Source organism: Argiope bruennichi, chromosome 6, assembly GCF_947563725.1.
Source record: "Argiope bruennichi chromosome 6, qqArgBrue1.1, whole genome shotgun sequence".
Taxonomy (NCBI): Eukaryota; Metazoa; Arthropoda; class Arachnida; order Araneae; family Araneidae; genus Argiope; species Argiope bruennichi.
Window position 1 is genome coordinate 107,102,073 of NC_079156.1, and position 21,304 is coordinate 107,123,376.

At 30.3% G+C, this 21,304-nt stretch overlaps 1 protein-coding gene across 1 annotated transcript in view; it reads left to right on the forward strand.

The window, feature by feature from the left end:
* The window catches only part of LOC129971374 (phosphatidylinositol 4-kinase alpha-like), an 80,645-nt gene that overhangs the window by 47,493 nt on the left and 11,848 nt on the right, over positions 1-21,304 (forward strand). Inside the window, exons 29-40 of the mRNA XM_056085079.1 lie at positions 1,463-1,590; positions 1,719-1,877; positions 5,555-5,703; positions 7,029-7,136; positions 9,253-9,374; positions 12,562-12,806; positions 14,135-14,316; positions 15,099-15,231; positions 17,613-17,738; positions 18,455-18,508; positions 20,100-20,220; positions 20,695-20,824. Of these exons, the coding sequence (XP_055941054.1) occupies positions 1,463-1,590; positions 1,719-1,877; positions 5,555-5,703; positions 7,029-7,136; positions 9,253-9,374; positions 12,562-12,806; positions 14,135-14,316; positions 15,099-15,231; positions 17,613-17,738; positions 18,455-18,508; positions 20,100-20,220; positions 20,695-20,824 (1,657 nt within the window). The remainder of the gene's footprint in view (positions 1-1,462; positions 1,591-1,718; positions 1,878-5,554; positions 5,704-7,028; positions 7,137-9,252; positions 9,375-12,561; positions 12,807-14,134; positions 14,317-15,098; positions 15,232-17,612; positions 17,739-18,454; positions 18,509-20,099; positions 20,221-20,694; positions 20,825-21,304) is intronic.

Here is a 21,304-nt window from a genome sequence, read left to right on the forward strand (position 1 = left end):
GGCTTTGTTAAATAACTTATTCAAACCAATAAATTTTTTTAAAAAGAATATGAATCAGGAATTTCCAAAAATAATGATAGAATAGTGCAGAATCTTATTATTATTGTATTTCAAAATCGTCTTTTTTTAAATTTTAAAACAAATAATAAATATTAAAAGTTGTCGGAAAGGAATTTGTTATCCATTAAAAAGTACAGTTTTGTATTTTTAGATGATATTAAAATATTTTTAATAACATAATTTGTGCCAAAGTTACTGCAGAAAAGCTGCAAAGTTTAAATTAGTCTATTAACTGAATTTTGCATTTTGAAAAGTTGACGCTTTTTTTCACCCACTTGTTCTAAAGAATAAATGTGCAAAATTTGGTTGAATCTTCCCAATCGTTTAAGAAGAGATGTGTGACACACACACACACTGTAATTAAAAAAAAAAAAAAAAAAAAAAAACTGTCTCGATGTATGAGGCTTATTATCATACCACCATTCACAGGAATGGAATAAAATTTTAGTTGAAGGTATTCTGAAGTATGCGCTCAAGAATCATATGAAAAACAATAGTGAAGCTCTAACAGTTATGGTTACAGTGACAAAATTTTCTAATGGCAACGTAAACTTTTTCTTATTGAAATGTGTTCGCCATAGTAAAAAACAATAAATAGCATTGGAATGGTACCAGTAACTCGGAAATCACCAGCTCTAGACAGACTAAGTAGAAAGAGAAAATAACCAATAGCAGTAGAGAAACAGCAGGGGAAAAAACATTTAATTGTGTCTCACAAATTTTCTACTTGAACTATTTCAAACGCGATGACACGTTGCATATGGTAGATCACCATCTACCATACATCTATCTAGAACCAAGGCACGTGCCATACCGAAAGGAGTCTGTTGAACTTCACGTCTCTATCAGACACATCGCAGTTTTTTTCTACCGTTGGTACCGTTCCAACGCTATTTATTGTTTATTGCTATGGAGAACACCTTCTTTTATAAAAAGTTGGTGTTGCCATTTGAAAATTTTGAAATTTCATCACTGTAACTGTAATTGTTAGAGTTTCACTGTTATTTTTCATGTGATTCCTGAGCGCATACCTCAAAATACCATGAACCAAAATTTTATTCTGTTCCTGTGAACGGTATGATAGTTACGGTTTTATATATTGGGATAGTTTTTTTTAATTATTATTATTATAACTCTGTACATAACTATAAAGACTTTTACTCATGCTAAGAAGTTTTAAAAAATAAGCCGCGAAAGTTTTATTACAAATTATCTTTTAAATAGTTATGCCCGCGAATTTGATATTTTAAAGTTTTATGTAAATTCTTGGGGCAAGGCTTATATTTTAAAATATTTTGACAAAACAAAATGTAACTATTATATATATCTTTTAAATTCAGCCTTTTGAAACATGTTCAGTTATTTTAATATGTTTATCTGCATATCTCATTGTTAAATGTAGAAGTGGATCGTCGTCTTCTACATGCTTTATGCTGGTCTCCAGTAGAATTGTTCACGGAAGAAGCAATGAGGTGTGCGATTGCCTGCTGGCAGTGGTTATTGGCTGCTAGAGGTGATATGGAACTTCAGGTGAATGAAATTATGTCATGATAAAAATATAACGAAAAGAAATTATGTTACGGTATTGGAAATTGCTCTGAATTCTTGCCTTAGTTGGATCTTTTATTTATTAATTATTATTATTTTTTTTTTTACAGTTTCTTCAGGAAATGTCTGCAGCATGGCAGATGACGATCGATCGACAAATGGGCCTGTTCGCTGAAGATCCTATTCAAGTTGACCCACTGGCTGCCCATGAGGGTTGCACACTAGCACCTAATGGCCCATTTATTGCTCCTCACGCCTTATGGGTGAAGGTATAGTTAGTTTTACATATATCCAATGGTTTAAATATGGAAAAACAAATATCAGAAACTAGGAGGTTACAATCCAACTCATTCTTGAATTGTAAGGGCATATAGACACTACTATTGTCCTACTTTCGAAGAGTGAAAAATTAATAATTTGTGGGATAAATTTATAAATGTATTTTTGGATAATCTGGAATTGTTATGGTATCTAATAAAAGTTTAGATACTGTAATATTTCGTTAGTTCTAAATTTTAAGAAAAAAATTATTAAATTTATATATTTAATAGTATTAAGTGTGGTGAAGCATTAAAAAAAAAATTATAGTGTAATTTAAATCATCAGACTTCTATTAATTCAGGTTTTTAGTAATCATGCGATTTGTTTTTCATTTTTTAGTTTTTCGCATCGTAGTATAGAGAAAGTATAGTAACTGTCGAACAATTCGAACTCGAGATTTTGACGAATTTCTAAATTTTTGTCCATCCTGAGTTCGAAAAACACATTTTTGGAAAACGCCCGTCTGTTTATCTGTGACAAAAATAACTCAAAAAGGTTTTGAGCTAGGTGGATGAAATTTGGTGTACGGTCATTACATCATATTTGTAGATTTCTATCAGATTTTAGGCAAAATCCGCTCAGAGGCAGTCTGTCTGTCGGACTGTTCGATTATAAATTAATACGCTTATTACAAAATGAAAGCTAAATGGATAAAATTAAGAATGAAGAATTAACGTCTGTAGTCTAGACATCTGTCGATTTTTGAGCCAAATTCAACTGAGGATTGATTATCTGTTGGTCTGTACTTTTAAAAACATGTAAACGTACTATCAAAAGCGGAATTATTTAAATTCATCCAATTTGGTATAGGATTTTGTGATTACAAATGTAGTTTTGGTCAAATTTTTGTTTAAATGGGTAGGAAAAATGCATCTACAATTCAAATTCGGTTTTCTGATACTCTCAGCTGCACGCCTGGGATTAATTGCTAGAAAGTTTACCAAGGATGACACGAAAGATTCAGAAAAATTCTAAATTCACGTCTAAGGTTAATATTTCATAACTATTGTACGCCTATGCTATGCGAGACTCCCTCGGAATAACATCTTTATTGCGAGAAAGTTTCAAGGAGACCACTACCATTTATTTAAAATAAATAAATTCAACGAATTTTCATGGAAAGAGTTCATATATACGTTGGAGTTCATTTTCCTGCCGGGAAAACTTTCTAAATATCTTTTCCAGGCTTTATATATATATATATATATATATATATATATATATATATATATATAGAGAGAGAGAGAGAGAGAGAGAGTTGTTTAGATTAAAAAACAAATTAAAATAAAGAACAATTCGTTTTTTAACTTTTTAAGGACAGGTGGCTGTTTGCGATGAGCGAGAATAGAACCTGGGACCTTGTGGTTCGCAGCCGAGTAACAAGACCACAAGACAAAAGCAGTTGCCCGTGTTTCGTAGCTGTTATCTGGCTTATAAGCTGTTCAGAATCATGCAGTTTGCCCTAGACAACGTTTCCCAATGCGTGTAACTGTTTAAAACTGTTGTCGTTTTTCTAGTTAAGCCTAATTGTGTAAAAATTTTAATTAAAATTATAGATAGATATTTAATAGGTAATAAATAATAAAAAATACAATTAATGACCTAATAAATAATAAATTATATTAAATTTATAAATTAATTAAAATTAAAATTATTTAAAACTGAAAAAAATTATGATAAAAGTTCTAAACTAGGATCACACCAACGTGTCAGTCGACAGCTGAAAGTCAGAATAGCCATTTTTGACATTCAGGATAGATTTTCGCAGACAGTTGATCACCATCTGACAGTCGGCTTCAAAAGGTTAAACGCATCAATAGGAACGCAGGTAAATTTCATGCATTTTCACGAAAAAAATTACGCTATAAATATGCCGACAAGTTTCGTGTGGTTGTTGAGCGGGCGAAAATATTCTTTTGAGAACAATATTATTAATTTGGAAAATGCATAGAAAATAGCGAAAATCAATAACATTCGGAAATTTTTTTTAATCATTTATTTATTTTTACCATTCATATATCTTTCAATTGCATTTCTAATGTGCCATGTATATTTAATTCCCTTTTTTTTTTCTTTGTAATTCTTAGAAAAATATTGATTATGCAATCCGTGAGCTAATATAAGATACTACTCTCGGACTTGTTTCTATGATTTCAAATAAATTATTTTGGGTAGACGTCGAAAAAAAAAGAAGCATTGATTTTAAATGCAATCTCTATTAACCTAATTTTCAATTATCCGTGATGATTATGGTCCCATTCAATTTGGGTAACTGAGGTTTTACTATAATTTTAGAATTAATGAATTGGCGAGATTTTTTTTCCCCATTCTAAATATACACTTGGATACACATGTTTCCTGTTTACATTTTTGCATTATTCATTAAATGATAATCCTTTTTCACATAAAAATGTAATTTAATATATTTTGGAATCATATAATTAATATAAGGATAGTTACAAAGTCTTTTCTTGATTACCAAAAATTACTGTAAAAAAAACTGTCGTAATTGGCATATGATTGTTTCGATATATTATTAAGACGTGAAGAAAGTTTTTGATAAAATTATCATTATCCGTCAATTTCGGTATGAGCTTTCTTGATAGTTCATCGAATATCGAGGCGGTATTCCAATTCCCGCCAAGAATGTTTCTCTTTTCTCGACATGTTGGCCAATATCCTATATGCAGCATCTGTGATCCTAATTTTAAGTGTATTAGTATCTTCAACTGGGTTTACAATTTTTCTGTGCTTTTTGTAAACCCAACATTAATGTGGAAAAATAATGGCTTGTTTTTGAATTCAAGGAGTTAAAAAACAAATTAATCTTTTTTCCCCGCCATTTTGGTAAGAATTGAATATAAAACAATTATTTCTGCATTAATTATGCTGCATATTGGATTGAGGGCCGAGATAGCCCGGTTGATAAGGCGTTGGATTCGCGTCCCTTGGGTTGCGAGTTCGAACCCCGCCGGTCGAAGACTCTCCGAGTGTGTGGTGGCTGGCGCACGTATAAATTTGTCGTGATCACAAAGCCATCCATGTCGAGAGTAATACCACTGGGGGTACTGGATCAGGGGTGATCGTTCTCTGATTCAGGTCTAAATGATGGTGACTTTAGTTGCATGAATGAAGCATGGTTGTGACGTGTGTGTAGCTAAGTCGTACTCTTGTCCCTAGATGGAGCTACTGAAAAAACAAGAGACGCACCTTTGGCTTAAAATCGCTGACTTCTAAAGTCAGTGGGTTTATCTATGACAAGTGCCGTTAGAAACAGCAACAACAAGAACATGTTGGATTAAAAAAAAATATAAGAACAAGACTTTTCTATGATAAAAATTTTGCAGCATTACATTCAATAGGTCCTTCGAATAATGTTTTATAATTAGGGAATGACTTTATGATCACTTTATATTCTAATTGGCCCCTAGTTTATATTTTCTTTTGATTAATAACTCACTGAGTTTGAATAAGTATTTGAACTCTACTTTGCCTGTACATATACACTGCAATAGAAACCTTTATTAAATTTTATATTATCTCAAAACTTTTATCCCGGTTGTTGTTTATTTCTACTGAAATACCTAAAAGTTCATTTATTCCGAAAATTGTGTTTGATTTTCAGTTTCTCTCTGAGAGGATTGAAGTTGCAAAATATTGTAACATGAATGAAGTAGAAATCTTTGCTAACATTCTCCACCGTTCTTTGCCTGTTGCTGTGGGGCGACAGAACCACAATCATCGACACATCGCTTCCATGAGCAGTCGCTTTAGGTACATATTTAATTTCGAATGTATTGTATTTCAGATATATGTTTTATTCATTTGTTCTTTTTTTTAAAATATGTGTTTTTAAAAATTTTATTGGAATAATTTATGGGATTTTTTTATTAAACATTTGCTTGAAATATTAATTAATTTTATTTTCTCGCATTATTGAGAAATCTTAAATTTTAAAGACATTTTAAAAATTTCTCTACTTTTTTTTTCTTTATACGATATATACAGAAAGTATAGTAATCGTCAAGATATTCACGAATCTCCATGTTTTAAATCCCCCTGAGTACGAAAAACACAGTTTTGGAAAATGTCTGTCTGTCTGTGACAAAGATAACTCAAAAACGCTTTGAGCTGGATGCTTAAGCTAAGTTGAAATTTGGTATAACGGCCTTTATACCAAATAGACAGATTTCTATCAAATTTAAACCCCCGGGGGGCACCTCGAAATGAGGATGAGATGCTTCCAGCATGGTGGTTGGATCTCGCCACCTTGGAGGGTACACTAATAGGTGGGGGATCTGATTCCTCCCATCGATGACGGGACGTACTTCCTTCGGGGAGGGTTGTACCGTGGCCGGTGATGGCCCTTAGGACTCAATCACAGTTCCCGTCAATGTTGCTGTTGCGGCGGTCCGGTCATTCAGTTTTATGGTTTAAATCCGTGTGCCTTCGTGGCGGGTCGCAGAGTTAGATGGTTGACTTCTATCAAATTTTGAGTAAAATCTGTTCAGAGGAAGTCAGTTTGCTCAGCTGTTCGAATATAACAGGATAATTACAAAATGAAGAGGGCTAAATAGATGCAATTCAATATAAGGATTTGACGTCTATAGTGTAAATACCTGTCAAATCTTGTGCGAAATCCAACTATGGGTTGACTGTCTGTTGGTCTGTACTTTCAGAAACATGTAAACGCGATAACTCAAATACGCAGTGACTTAAATATATCAAATTTGGTAAGTGACTTTGTGATTACAAGTTTAGTTTTGGGTCAAATTTTTTGTTTCAGTCAGTTGTTAAAAGCGCATCTAAAACTGAAATTCGATTTTCGTATTCTGTTAACCGCATGCCATGTATTAATCGCCAAATAATTCGCCAAGGATGATACGATAGATTCTGTAAAAATGTTAAATTCATGCCAAAGATTAGTGTTCGTAATTATTGTACGCGAATGCTATGAAAGGCGTACATTATTCTGTACATCAGTATTAGAGTAATGCGAGAAAGTTTTGGGGCTACAAACTCCCGCTTTTTTTTATTATTGTGAAAATCTTACATGTATAAACTTGACTTTAACATTTATGCATTTTACTTTTCATTAGATTACTTTCTTGTGGTTTGTCGTTATTACAAGGAGATATACTTCCTCGAACGGTATGCAAAAATGTTCTACGTGAAAGAATCTACACTGCTGCTTTAGATCACTTTTGGTATGGAATCCTTTTCCTGTTTATGTTAAAGCATTTTTAGTGTCTAATTATCAGATTAATTTTGTCTTTTTTTTATATTAGGTTTACTATTATAATTTAGAATTATTCTTTTCATTTTATAAGTTGGAATAAAAGATTAAAAAAATTCAATTTAAGAAAATAGGAGCTTATGATTGAGCGCAGTTTGCAGTCAGGAACCTTCTTTAAAATTGCGTTTTTAGATATAGTTTAAAAAAAAAACATTTGCTAAATAAAACATTTTCCCCCCCATAGGGTCAATGCAAAGTAGACTAATGCGTTGCATTCTGGGGAAAAAGAATTACTCAAATAACTTTATATTAATGTAATTTATTATTTAAATTATATGCATTTTGATAAGAAAGTGGTCTAAACACATTTGTCTCTGACTAAGCTTCAAAATTTGGCGAAAATGTGACATATCATTATCGTTAAATAAATTTATAACCTATAGTTATTACCTTATTGGGTGGTGCTTTTCAATGTACGATGCAAAAATTTTTCATACTTACATCTTCCTTATTTCATTAGAAGATTGATTCTATATTGATGCACTTATCTCCTCTTGTGCTAACGAAATCTCCTCCACAACTGCTTGCTGTGACAGAAAAATGCAGCTTCTGGCTATACTTATATTTGTGCTCGCATGTTATTGAAACACTTCTCCGTCATATCGCAATTTGAAATCATGAAAGTTGTCAAAGTGTATTGCATGCCTTTTTTTTTTTCTTCTGACGCTGCAATTAACTGAATATTTTAAAGTTCCGCCTTTATTTTTTTAAAAAAAGAACACTACATTAACAAACAAGCGTTAAACATCGACTGATAGCAGTTGTACAAGCAGGATTCTGTATGTAATGTTAAGATGTCTCCTTGTCACTCTTTTTGCAAAACGATTTTTTAATGTGATTAATGATTTTTAATGTGATTTTTTCTTAACATTTTGTTTTGCTCACTATGGAAATTCTTCGTGTGGCGAGATTGCATGTACTAAACTAATCCTAATTTTATATCTTTTCAAAGTTAATTATTACATTATTATTACTTATTCTATAATAGATTAAAGTTTGCTCAATTTTTCAAAATAAATTATGCAGATTTAGTTATAATTTATGATACTCGTAATTGCAGTTTATTCCTAATTGAATTATTGCTGCCAATTTTATCTGCATCATAGCCAGGGGAAAATTTTAGCATATTTCTGCCTTAGACAGTGCATGTTTTGAGGCTATTCTTCAAATAATTTTTTTCCAAAAATTAATTGCCAATTGGATTTCATATTTTTGTACATTTTTAATTTAGCAGCTTATTAGTAATTTCTTTTTGGTTGATTTTTAAAAATTTTAGTAACTCTGTGAAAATGCATGTTTTTATTTATTCATTATTACTTATGATTGCAAAGCATCCGTGCTTTCACAAAATGCAATTAAAGCAGACTTGTAATATTTATAAATTCTACAAATTAGTTAATGAAATAAATGGAAATCTAGTTAATAATGTGCCCTCATTATTTTAAAACTTGCAAAATTTCTACTTTTAATGTAACTGTTTATTTCACCATTATGCTTAATGTCATCTTTTAATTAATCTGCCAGAAGTACCCTTCAACTCAGTGGCCTTAGGTCACTTCTTGTTCTACCTAGTTCAAAAATCCGCCACTGATAATAACTATGATAGTAATTTAAACAACATTTAACCCTTTTTTGCTTTTTTTTTTGTTCTTAGAAATTAAAATATTACCAATATTACTAATCTATATTTATAATAAAGCAGAATGTGTGTGTGTGTGTGTGTGTGTGTGTGTGTGTGTGTGTGTGTGTGTGTGTGTGTGTGTGTGTGTGTGTGTGTGTGTGTGTGTGTTGGCACTCTGTAGACCAGACCATTTGGTTTACAGCTACTAAATTCGGCATATGTGTATACCTTTTAGATGGGAATGTGCACCCTGGAACGATTTTTTTTAAAATTTTAAATTAGAATTTTAATATTCAGTAATATCTTTTTGCTATTAAGATCTTAAAAATTTAAATGCTCTAATGTTAAATGTTTAAAAGTTTCTTTTATATTACAATATATATATACTTTTTGTGTCTGATTGTAGTGCACCACCAATGTGTCCTACCCAAAAGGGTCCTGAGCTAAGAGAGGATATATCAATTCTAATCAAGTTCTGGAATAATTTGCATACGGATAAGAAATACTTGAAAGCAACCATGATGGGTGGTATGTTTTTTTATTATCATTTACTTTGTATAATTTAACAGTGGTTTTAAATATACTTTTGTAAAAATGGCTTATTAAAATAATTTTGAATCATTATTTCAATTTAATTGAATCAATTATAGTGATGTAACGTTTGCATTACGATACAACTTAAAATCGATTTTTGTATTTTTGAAAACATGTCAAATGAGGATGATTACAATATAAATATGGCGGACGCCGCTTTATGTGATTGTGTTCCATGTTATCATTCGCTTTGTATTATCAAAGCCCTCTGGATCCTAGGATTCAAATGTACATAAATATATTCATTTAGTATAAACACTACATCGTTTAATATTATTAATTTTGAAGTAGATAATTCACCAGCCCTTCATTTTCAATGAATGGAATTCATAGATGTTCCTGGAATTATGGGCATTACTTGTAAGGAGACATATTTTTCTCATGTGGTGCTTTCGTATTCTTTTGTATGGACTAAAGTGATCTGGATTGATTTAAACTGATTGTCATGCTACCAGATCTTGCTGTTGGACAGCTGTAAACCATTTTTTACATGCGATTGAATTACGAAAACTAAACAGATAAAAAAAAAGAACTAATTTAGCAGTTAAAAATACAATTGAAATTCTCAACAGTTATGAAAGTTTACCTAAAGTTATTCACTGCAGTGCAGTTGTAAATTCTCGCTAATTCTGGTCACCAAATGATTCGGACAATTGGAGCGCCAATTCTGAGAATCAAAACTGGAAATTGCACGATCCGGAAATGACTCATGCTGCATGAATTTTTTCTTGGGGTGTATGACATGTTGCACCAACCAAATTTTTAGAAAGATTGTGAACTGTAGCTGCCAAACATTTATTATTTTTAAAATATTACTCAGCATTGAAAACGTGTTTTTTTTTTTTTAACATTTGGCAACATTTTATTGCGTAAATGGAGCAAAATTCGAATTTTGCATGCATTTTGGAATATTTTATAAAACAAAATTTAGCAAAATCGGATTAGAGAAGTAGTTGGAGCTGGCGTGTAACAACTCTAGAATAGGTGATTTAAGCCTAAATGTCGCCAACCATTCTGTTGATCTAATTTAGAATCTTCTTTTGGCAACTCCACTGGGCCCCAGCATTGGATATTTATTCTAAAGATTGAAGTGGTGCTCTTATCTTCATATAGTAATAGTGGTCTGCAATAATTTCGGCAGTCGATATATACGCATGTGCATCGTAGTCTGCATGACCTCCATAATGAGAGGCCAATATGAATGAGAAGTTATAATATTTTATTTTAAATTAATTATTTCTATTTTATATAAATATTTTTGTTATAACCTAGAAGCATTTTCTTGTTATATATGAATCAAATGACGTACTACACTCTTAACTACAAGAGAGCCTGTTGTTTGGTTTTACCAATTATTTTAAATGCCTAGATGGTGAATGAATAGCTGGTCGATTAAGGTGACTAGTTTTTCTACACCCACTTCCAGAAGCCAAGCACGAGGAGAATAATGTTAATTTCGGGACAATTAACAATCTGAACTGGGGAAACTGTAACTTGTTGCAGAGGTAGAAGAACTACGCAAATATGTTAGAAAACAGATACGGTTATCTAACGAATTTATCTATCGATATAGAAGTATCTATATGTTATATGCAGTTTCATGTCAAAAAATATGCTAATCAAACAGTGGTATAAGAAGCTGGCTTTATGAAGGTTTACAGGAGTTGCATTTAAATGAGGATAAGAGGTCTTTAGAACATCCTTTAATTCTTTTTCAAGCTAAATTTGTTTCTGTGGCTTCCAGAAGACGAATGGGAGATTCTGAGTTCTGGCGTGCAGAATAGCTAATGACGCATTGAAGCAGAACAGTCAATCACAGATGCTGCTCTGTTCTTTGGCGTCTATCATTCTGTCATTTCACGATTATGGAAACAATTCCAAACCAGGCAGACAATTATCCGAAGACCTGGGACTGATCGTCCAAGGGTTTCATCCCCGCAGAAGATCTATATATTGCTGTAATAGTCAGGCGGAATCGAAGAGCCATATCTACATGCTTGATTTCTGCGGTTAGTAAGACGACATCTGCCCCTACTGTTCACCGAAGGCTACACATGAAAGGATTGTACCACTGGGACCATGAATTGGTATTTTTCTATCCGTCCAATCCGGAGGGGGACGATTAAAGTGATGTCGTGGACATGTGAATTGGACTGTGTCTGATTGGGGTAACTTTATATTCTCAAATGAGTCTAGATTTGGTCTGTAACCCAATGACAAGCATCAAAGGGAACATGTACACGTAACAGGCCACAAAACATCACCCATTCCGTAGTGGAAGCATTATGGTCTGGGCATGAATTTCAGTGGGATATCGTACCGACCTTCTCGTCTCAGATGGCGTTCGGAACGGCTGTACGGTATCGGGATGAAGTTCTAGACTCCGTTGTGAAACTATACGCTGCAGCAGTTGGTCTTACTTTCGTTTTCATGAACGACAACGTACGTCCTCATAGAACTGTCATCGTAACCAACTATTTAGGGAGTGAGGGGATTGCGCATATGGAGTGGACGGATTACTTACCGGATCCTAATCCAATTGAAAATCTTGGAGGAGTACTCGGCCGAGCTGTGTGTACTCGTTTCCCCCTCAAGCCACTCTCACAGATTTGGAAACTGCTCTAAAAAATGAATGGTGATTACTGGACTCTGAGGTGGTTGACCACCAAGTAACAAGCATGATCACGCTCTGTATACTTACACTATGTGGAAATGAGGGGTGCTTTTTTTAAAATTTTAAACATAATTTTGTGAATGATGCTAATATGACGTCAGCATAAAATTAATACAAATTCAATATTGTTTCCATCCCTATATGTTGTTCGTTGTTTCGTTCACGAATAACCATATTTGCCACTTTCCTGCAGCATTTCTTGTCAATCAAAATAGTACTTTTTTCTTATCTTACTACTCTGTGTTGAACTTTTGGAAGTGAGTCTATTTAATTTTTATTTTCAATATATAAATTTTATATTTGCTTTCATTATTTTATAAATGTGACCTTAGATTTTATATAGACATAATTTGCTTTTGCAATATATAGAGTTATATATTCTCTGTATTAAAAATTATTTGGAAATTGCCATATAGCTTTTGATTAAAGCAATGATTTTCTTTGTAGATTTGAGTGATGGATCTGGTAGCCAAAACTTATCTTTAAGTCTGAGTTCAGAGTGGCGCAGCAGTACTGAACTCTCCCAGACAAGGGCTCCTCCAACAGGTTGGATGAACACTATGCCCCTAAGCAGTAATATGTCAACCATATCTCGGCGTTCGTCTGGGGGTCGTTCAGGTCGAAGGGATAATCATTCAGAAAGTTTTGTTAAAGGTTACGTCAAGAAAAGGAATCTCATTCTGGGCCTTTTGGTGAGTTGCTTGTTATCTTTTATTTTATTAAACTCTTTTGAGGAGTTTCTGATAGAAAGGCTCTGATCGATTCGAAAGATTCTGATTCGATATGAAAGTTTCTGATCGTATTATTGCGAATTCCGATAACAAATTCTTGAATCGAATGAACTTGATTAGAAAAGCAAAGGCACGCGTATGCGTGTGGAGAGAGAGAAAGATTTATTTGCAATTATTTACAAATATTTGCGGTTATTATTTATAGTAGATACAAGTAAAAGAAACTTTGATTTTCATTAACTATTGCAAGTAGTTCAAATTGAACTAAATTTAAGCTGGACGGAACAAACTTCAGCAACAAACACGGAAAAACAGCAAACCATCACACCGTAACTTCCTTGGCGAAATATCAGCTCTTAACACAATCAAATATTAACTCTCAAAGATCATCTTACTCGAGAGAAAGGCGAGACAGAGATCTTATTTACATCAAATCCATTACTAACTTTCTAAGACAAATTTGATGGTTAACGGAATAAAATTCTTGAACCCCGCCTGCTGCAGACTCTTCGTGTGTGTAGTGGCTGGCGCACGTATAAATCTGTCGTGGTCACAAAGTCCTCCATGTCGAGAGTAATATCACTGGGGGTACTGGACTGTTCTCTGATTCAGATCTAAATTACGATCTGTGGATGAGTGAATGAAATGCAAGAATGAAGTCCGTCCCGTAAATAGGGTTGTGACGTGTGTGTAGCTAAGTCGTACTCTTGGCCCTAGATGGCGCTACTGAAAAACAAGAGATGCACTTTTGGCTTAAAATCACTGACTTCTAAAGTCAGTGGGCTTGTTTAAGTGCCATTAGAAACAACAACAGATGTGAAGCTACATCCAGTCTTTACAGAAGCTAAAAGAGCCCAGCAGTAACTGCCTGAGCTGTTGATTGGTCGCTGACTGGATAGATTTCTTCTTAGAGCTAATGAAAATTGCTTAATGTATAGCCTATTCCCGGTTGGGGCTTATCTCCGGTGAGCGAATGTTCGACGAATATTCTGGAAATTTTTCCTTACCTCGAGAAGCATGCTTCGAAACCTCGCATTACTCAAACAAGCATTTGGCTACAAATTTGGACGCCAAGTCAAAATTGCTGTAATAATATGTACCATGCACTTAATATTAAGTGCTTTTCTGCAGGTTCCTACAGTTTTAGTTCATTTTATTATCTCTAGTTTTTATCTGATCGTTTATTTTCATTAATTAATTTATTGTTTACTCCTTTTATATAAAAATAATTTATATAAATTTTTAAAAACATATTTATAGTAGTGTGTTTTAAAAATTTCTTCATGCAGGCTGTTGATATTGAGTTCTTGATTACATGGCACAATCCCATGTCTCTGCAAGAAAACAGTTTTCCTGGTGAAGATGTGATATCAACATGGCGATCACAACCTATGACTGACAAAACATGGAAAGAAACTGCTCGTTTGGCTTGGGAGATTTCACCAGCTCTGGCTGTATATTTGCCAACAAGGTTTAAAAGCAATTTTTAGAAAAATGAAACATACATTTTTCATATCTCTTTGTAGAATAGCTTTAAAACATTCCAATTATTAAAAAAAAAAAAAAAAAAAAAAAAAAAAAATTCCAGCATTGTAATTAAAAATGAAAATGAAAACATTATGCTTTATTCATTTAATTTGGAACTAATCACATTTAATTGATTTATTTGATTGATCATGATTAATCAATTATTATTTATATGGATTACATTTATTTGATTTGAAACTAATTATATTTAATTTTACATCTAATTGATTATTTTATTTGATGAACAATGTATTATTAATAGGAATTAAACAATACATTGTGTTAGATTAATCAATAAAATATTAGTAAAGAGAAAAGTTAATTTAGTTCATTAAAGGAATTTACTGAAAATTATAAGGACATATTTGAGCAGTTGCATGGCTAAATAGAAGAAACTTTTAGAATTTTTAAAACATCGATTTATTTCATCACGAGTAACATAATTTACACAAAAAAAAAAGAAAAAAAATAGTAAGAAATAGTCAGTCTACATCGCAACACTAGAGAAGAAGAGACCAAATTTTTTCCCTTTATTGATTTTACTTAAGATTTTGATAGGGATTTCTTTGACGTGTACACTTAGGAAAGGGAATTTTAGATATCTTTAAAAGAATGTTGTATTATTATTGTGCATTTTGATAAATGAATTTTCAAGATTATAACTAATAGAATTTTCTTCAGTAATTAAATATTGCAATCGAATTTTTATTTTTATTTTTTTTGTAGATTTAATAACTCTGAAGCTTTAGCAAGTGAGGTTTCAAGACTTGTACAGTGCAATCCAGCTTCTGTATCTCATATTCCAGAAGCATTACAATATCTGACGACATCCGAAGGCATCATGAACGATTCTGCCGAGGTAAAGAATGACAATTCACTTAACCGTTTTTTTTTTTTTTTGTTTTTTATGAGTCTATGAATAAAAAAGCTACATTCTTTTGCAATTATTTAATAGAATTACTAGTCCCTGTTCTCACATTTATTTATCCTATATGTTTGTAAGCATAATTTTGCACCTGTGTGGCCAAAAAGAAACTTTTGAAATTTTAATATCTATTTATTTTATACTGAGTCATAACTTGTACAGGGGAGAGGTGATTATAAAAAGACATCTGTTTTCATCACCATATATAAGCAAAAAGGACAGTTTTGCCTTCAGTGATTTTACTAAGAGAATCTGATAGGGATTTCTTTGACTTATAGAGACATAAGGAAAGAAATCTTAGGTATCTTTGAAAGATATGTGTGGATGATAGGGATTTTTATCCCTTCACTGGGAGCTTGAGAAAATGCAATAGTTATAAGTTTTTTTAAAGCACGTGTGAGAAATGATTAAATAAAAAGTGGGAATTGGATTAGGAAATAAGAAAATATTTTAGAATGAAGTTAACATGGACTAATTTAAAATAAAAATTAGGAAATTAATTAAGATTTGAATTAGATTTAAAAATATCTTTACATATATATGTAAGAAAGAGCAAAGTACTTATAATTATATATCATAAAGTTTTTCAAATTTTTGTTTTCAGCTCTTTCAAGATATTTTAGAATCCTCAATCCTAAATTTGAGTAATTTATTAATACTAATAATTTCGAATAAGCAGTTCCTCTTAGTCTTACTGTTTATCACAAATATGTAAAGCTTATTTGGAGCTCCCACTCTAGAAATCTATTACATATATTTGATCATGGAAGAAATATGGAGTTTCTAAATTGATACTGTAAATTTAAGAGACCAAATTTTAAATTAAGAAAATAACCATTTTAAGAGCATTAAACATTAAAAATTCTTTGGTTTTAATTACTTCTTTGGTTTAGTAATTAAGATACATAATAATACACATAGATTTCTTAATATTAATTGCTACTTAAAATAAAATTACAATAATTACAAAATTGAAATAAGTTTCAAGTTAATTTTTATGGAGTAAGATATAAATTGGACTCAATGAAATGCCAGTATATATGTAGATAATAATATTTTAATAGAGGGATAAGTATTTCTTTAAGCAGCTGTGTTAAAATTAATTTTTAAAAAGTGATTAAAATGCAAGAAATAGTCACAGAAGGGAAATTTATATTGCTGAAAAGTTAATTATTAAAATTTTTAAATGGCCTGAAAATATTTTTATGCGATGATATGTTTCAAGGAATAATGGAAAAACGGAAAATTATTTTACATCCATTTCAGCCTTTTTAGAAGGTTGTAGAAATTTCTTAATAATGCAGTTAATCCTATTAGAAGTTAATGAACATATGTGCCAAATGCTGTTTGATTCTGTCAAGGGGTGTAGAATTATATTAGGTTCCAATAAGAAAATGGACATTTAATTGTTTGTTAAGAGATTAATGATTTCATAGAAATGGTATAGATATTAAAGAGGTTATTACTTTTTAAATGCATACAAATCTGTATTATAGGTTAAGGTTACATTTTTAAAAATAATTATATTTTACATTTATCTCCTGAATTTAAAATAATTTTTATGTGATGTCCATTATACTCCAACAATGAGATTTCTTCAAATTTGAGAGTATGAAAAATATATTTGTGGTGCTAATCATGCAATACATAACATACATACATTAACTATTTACTAAGTAATTTCATTGCCATGCCATTACCCTATTCACCTGTTATGCCCGTAGGCTAAGAACTAAGAGTTCAAGCACTCTGTGACACTCTTCTCAAGTCGGCAAATCTACATGCATTGAAAGTATTACTTAATTTATGTATTATAAGGCACATTGTAAAAAGACTATTGAAATCAACTTTGTTTACTAGCACTTCTGTTCTGAATGGTAAATGTATCGTTCTTTCTGTTGTTGAATTCTTGGATTTGATACTAGCAGTAAATTTGAAACTCTCAAGTTCCCATTAACACTCTGTGGAACTTAAAATAGTGAGAGAGTTTGGTCCCTCACTTTGAACAAAATTACAATGTTTATCCTGATATATATATCCATTCAAATTTGGAATTTGATCTTACAAAATCTAAACTAAATAATTATTTATGCAATATTTATGACATATCATGATATATGGTAATATCACTATATATAGCATTGCCTTAGGTATAGTAATTATAACTAATCACCATAGTAATTAGTTTTAAAATTTAATATGCCATGCATACCTTAAATATTAAATGTTAATTATCTGGCAGATAAAACAATAAGCTAGTATAAAATGTTTTAATTACATGTTTTATTCATGCTAATGTTAAATTTAATTTTTAGCTTACTCATATGCTGACATGGGCTACTGTTCCTCCAATTAAAGCATTGGCGTATTTCTCTCGACAATACCCAAGACATCCAGTAACTGCTCAATATGCAGTTCGGGTTCTATCTTCTTACCCTCCTGTAAGTGAAGAATATTATCCTGAAGCATGTGTATTGCATTTTTCTTACAATGTCTTTTGACTCTAATTTATATTTTCAATTTTATGTGATATTTTTTTATTTTGAATTCATTTTAAGATAAATTGTTATTGCGTAATCTCAAAACTTAATCATATATAAAATGAAATCAGTTTTTGCTTTTTTTTATTAACTAGATTAATTTATTTTATGGATTAATTATTCTCTAACCTGTTAAATTTTTTTTCATCCAATCATTCTTTTCATTATGGTTCCCAAAGTTATATATTTGTTGCCAAATTAGGCAACAAATACTGTACATCATATTAATTTTTTCAAAAATGATATTTTGACTAGAATTCTGATTCATCTTATTTAGTATTAAGAATTAATTTATCTTAGTAGTTATGATAAAATTTATATATTCTTAAAATTTTCTGATTTCTACTTTAAAAAAAAAAGAGAAAAAAGAGAGAGAGAGAGAGAGAAAAAAAGAGAGAGAGAAAAAAAAGAGAGAGAGAAAAAGAGAGAGAAAAAAAGAGATTGAATTCTTAAAAAATATGCCAAATAATTTGTCAATGTTTAGGACATATTGTCTCAATTAGGTAAATCTTTTTTTATAATTTTTATCTCACTTAACGTCTTAGATTTGTTTATCAAAAGGAACATAATTGCCAATTTTATTAAAAAAATTTTGATTTGTGTTGTTTTGTTTTTAGGATGTTATACTTTTCTACATTCCACAACTTGTACAAGCTGTTCGGCATGATAGTGTAAGTCTTTATATTAACTGTTTTTTAATACTTGAATTTTCAGTTAAAAGTTGTTATGAAAGTTAATGAAAAAAGTTTATAATTTTAAGTTGAATATATTATTTTTATTCATTAATTAATATAACAAATAAACTTTTTTATACTATATAAAATTTTATTTAAGGCAAGATTGTGCAATGTAATCTTTTTTTATTTTTAATATTAGGAGTTTGATTTTGATTCCATTTTATGTAAGCTTATATCCTAGTATCACTCATAATTAAGAAGAAATTTTAGATTTATCATCAAAAGTTTCAAAAATTTAAAAGTTTTAATTTTTTAAATTTTTAGGTTTTCAAGATTTTATTAACTATATGAAAATATTTTTTTTTACAAAATTATGTTCCCAGGTATTTCATAATATGCTACATAAAACTGGGTATGGGTTTCTTCCTGTTGCTGATATTAATTTATTTTATTATTATTAGATGCACGAAAACTTCTCAAAAATACATTATATTTTTATTAAAAATTTTTTTAAAAAATTACCACACATTTTAAAGTTAATTCCATATAAAATTCTACAAAACATGTATTTCAGACAACTCCTTTAATCTTAGAAAAAACATTATGACTTCAATAGATAGAATATGAATAAAAATATTTCAAGGTGAAATATGAATTGAATGTTTTCACCCTCTAATAGCATGATATAAAATTTATTGACTAATCTGTAACTTTTGCAAAATATTGCTGAACTTATTCTAAACTACTTATCATAAAAAATTCTGAGAATTTATGGAAATTGCAAAAAGAACTAACATTCTTACAAAAAAAATATATAAAATAAATAAAAACAGATTAAAATTTCCCAAATTTTAATCTGTACAAACTATATATATATATATATATATATATATATATATATATATATATATATATATATATATATATATATATATATATATATATATATATATATATATATACACACATATATATAAAAGAGTGGATTCCATGCTTATTTCTGTTTCTAAAGAGATTTGTTATAATATGCAAAAAATATTTATAGTTTTATTTATAAGCCTTATATTTTACATGGGTATTTACAATGTAGGAAATGTTCCCAATTTAAAACTTTCTTATAAAGAAAAATAATTATTATATGTGATATGGCAAAATTAATGAATTGTATCCTTAAATATTTAATACATTACAAGATTTAAGTAATAATTGTGCTTTTAAATTTAGTAGTTATTTCTGGTAAAGAATCTGAATAGTGGTTGCAGTTAATGTTTATTATTGTTATTGTTTATTATTGGAGTTATTCTAATCATGCTTAAAAATTGTTAATAACTTGATTAAAAAAATAGATACAACTCTAGATTTTTTTCAATATATGTAGAATGATTCAAGCTATCCTATAAGCCTGGCAATATTGATAGTTTAATGAATTTTTGATGCCATGTATCTCGAAAAAAAAAATGGAAATATATTACTTGAAGTTAATGATTCTATTTTCTGAATATTTTAAGTTTTGATAATTCATTGAATAGCTTGAATAAATACATGATCCTTTGTTAACCAATATATTGAAACGTGAATGTTATAGATGGGATATGTCACAGAATTTATCAAAACTGCTTGCAAGAAATCGCAGTTATTGGCTCATCAGGTGATATGGAATATGAAAACCAACATGTATCTAGACGAAGAAGCTCAACAACAAGATCGTGAGTAAATTGATTATTCTCTAAATTATATAAATAAATTAAATAGAATTTCTTAGCTAGTTATTATTTTTATTGGAGATTTTATTCTATTCTGAATCTTGAATTTTTCCTAGTGGCAGTAGAATTTTTAAAAATGTGTGATAAAATTTGGCATTCCATTAAGATTAATTTCATCTTGAATTTGACGATTTAAAAATCTATAATCCTGATATTAATTGTAAAGGCAAGTTAGTTAAAAGCCTAGATAATTTTTTTTCATAAGAATTGCAGAAAATGCTAGAAAGTACATGAAGAAAAAGAATAATAAGAAATTTCAATATTTGAGAAATTATTTGCAAGTTCTAATATTATTGATGTAGTATTAAAATCTTAAAAATTTGTATAATTGAAATAGCCATTACAAAAATGAAAAATTGTTTTATTATTTTTTTTCATGATCAAATATGATTTTTTAAATGTGTAAATATCTTTCAGCCGTGATGTATGAGCCATTGGAAAATATCATGAGCAGTATTATCAGCTCTTTATCTGGGCCTGCCAAGCTTTTCTATGAGAGAGAATTTGACTTCTTCAATAAAATTACTGCTATATCTGGTGAAATCAGGTATTAAATTTAATTCTGTATTCTCTGTTTTTTTTTTTTTTTTTTTTTTTTTTTGGTAAGTTGTGGTATTATTTTGCAGTGAAACGAGCATAATTCGGGCCGGAATCTTACACCTCCTTTTCATAAGAATCCATATGAAATAGAATAATGCGTCCCATTCCGAAAAAATACTCAAATAAATTTATAAGAATATAGTTTATTAATTACAATACACATTTATTTTTGTACATAAAAAATTGCTTTAAGTCATTTGTCCTTGGCTGTACTTCGAAATTTGACAAAACTGTGACTACATTATTTCTAAATTAAGTTATACAGCTCAAAGCTACTGCCTTATTATGGTAGTACTTCTCAATGTACGATGCAGTAATTCCCCGTTCATTCAACATCTTTCTTATTTCTTTTGAAGATTTTACTTTGTTGAGTCTATTATTATCTCCCTTTCTTATGAAATCTCCTTCACAGTTTTTTGCTGTGACT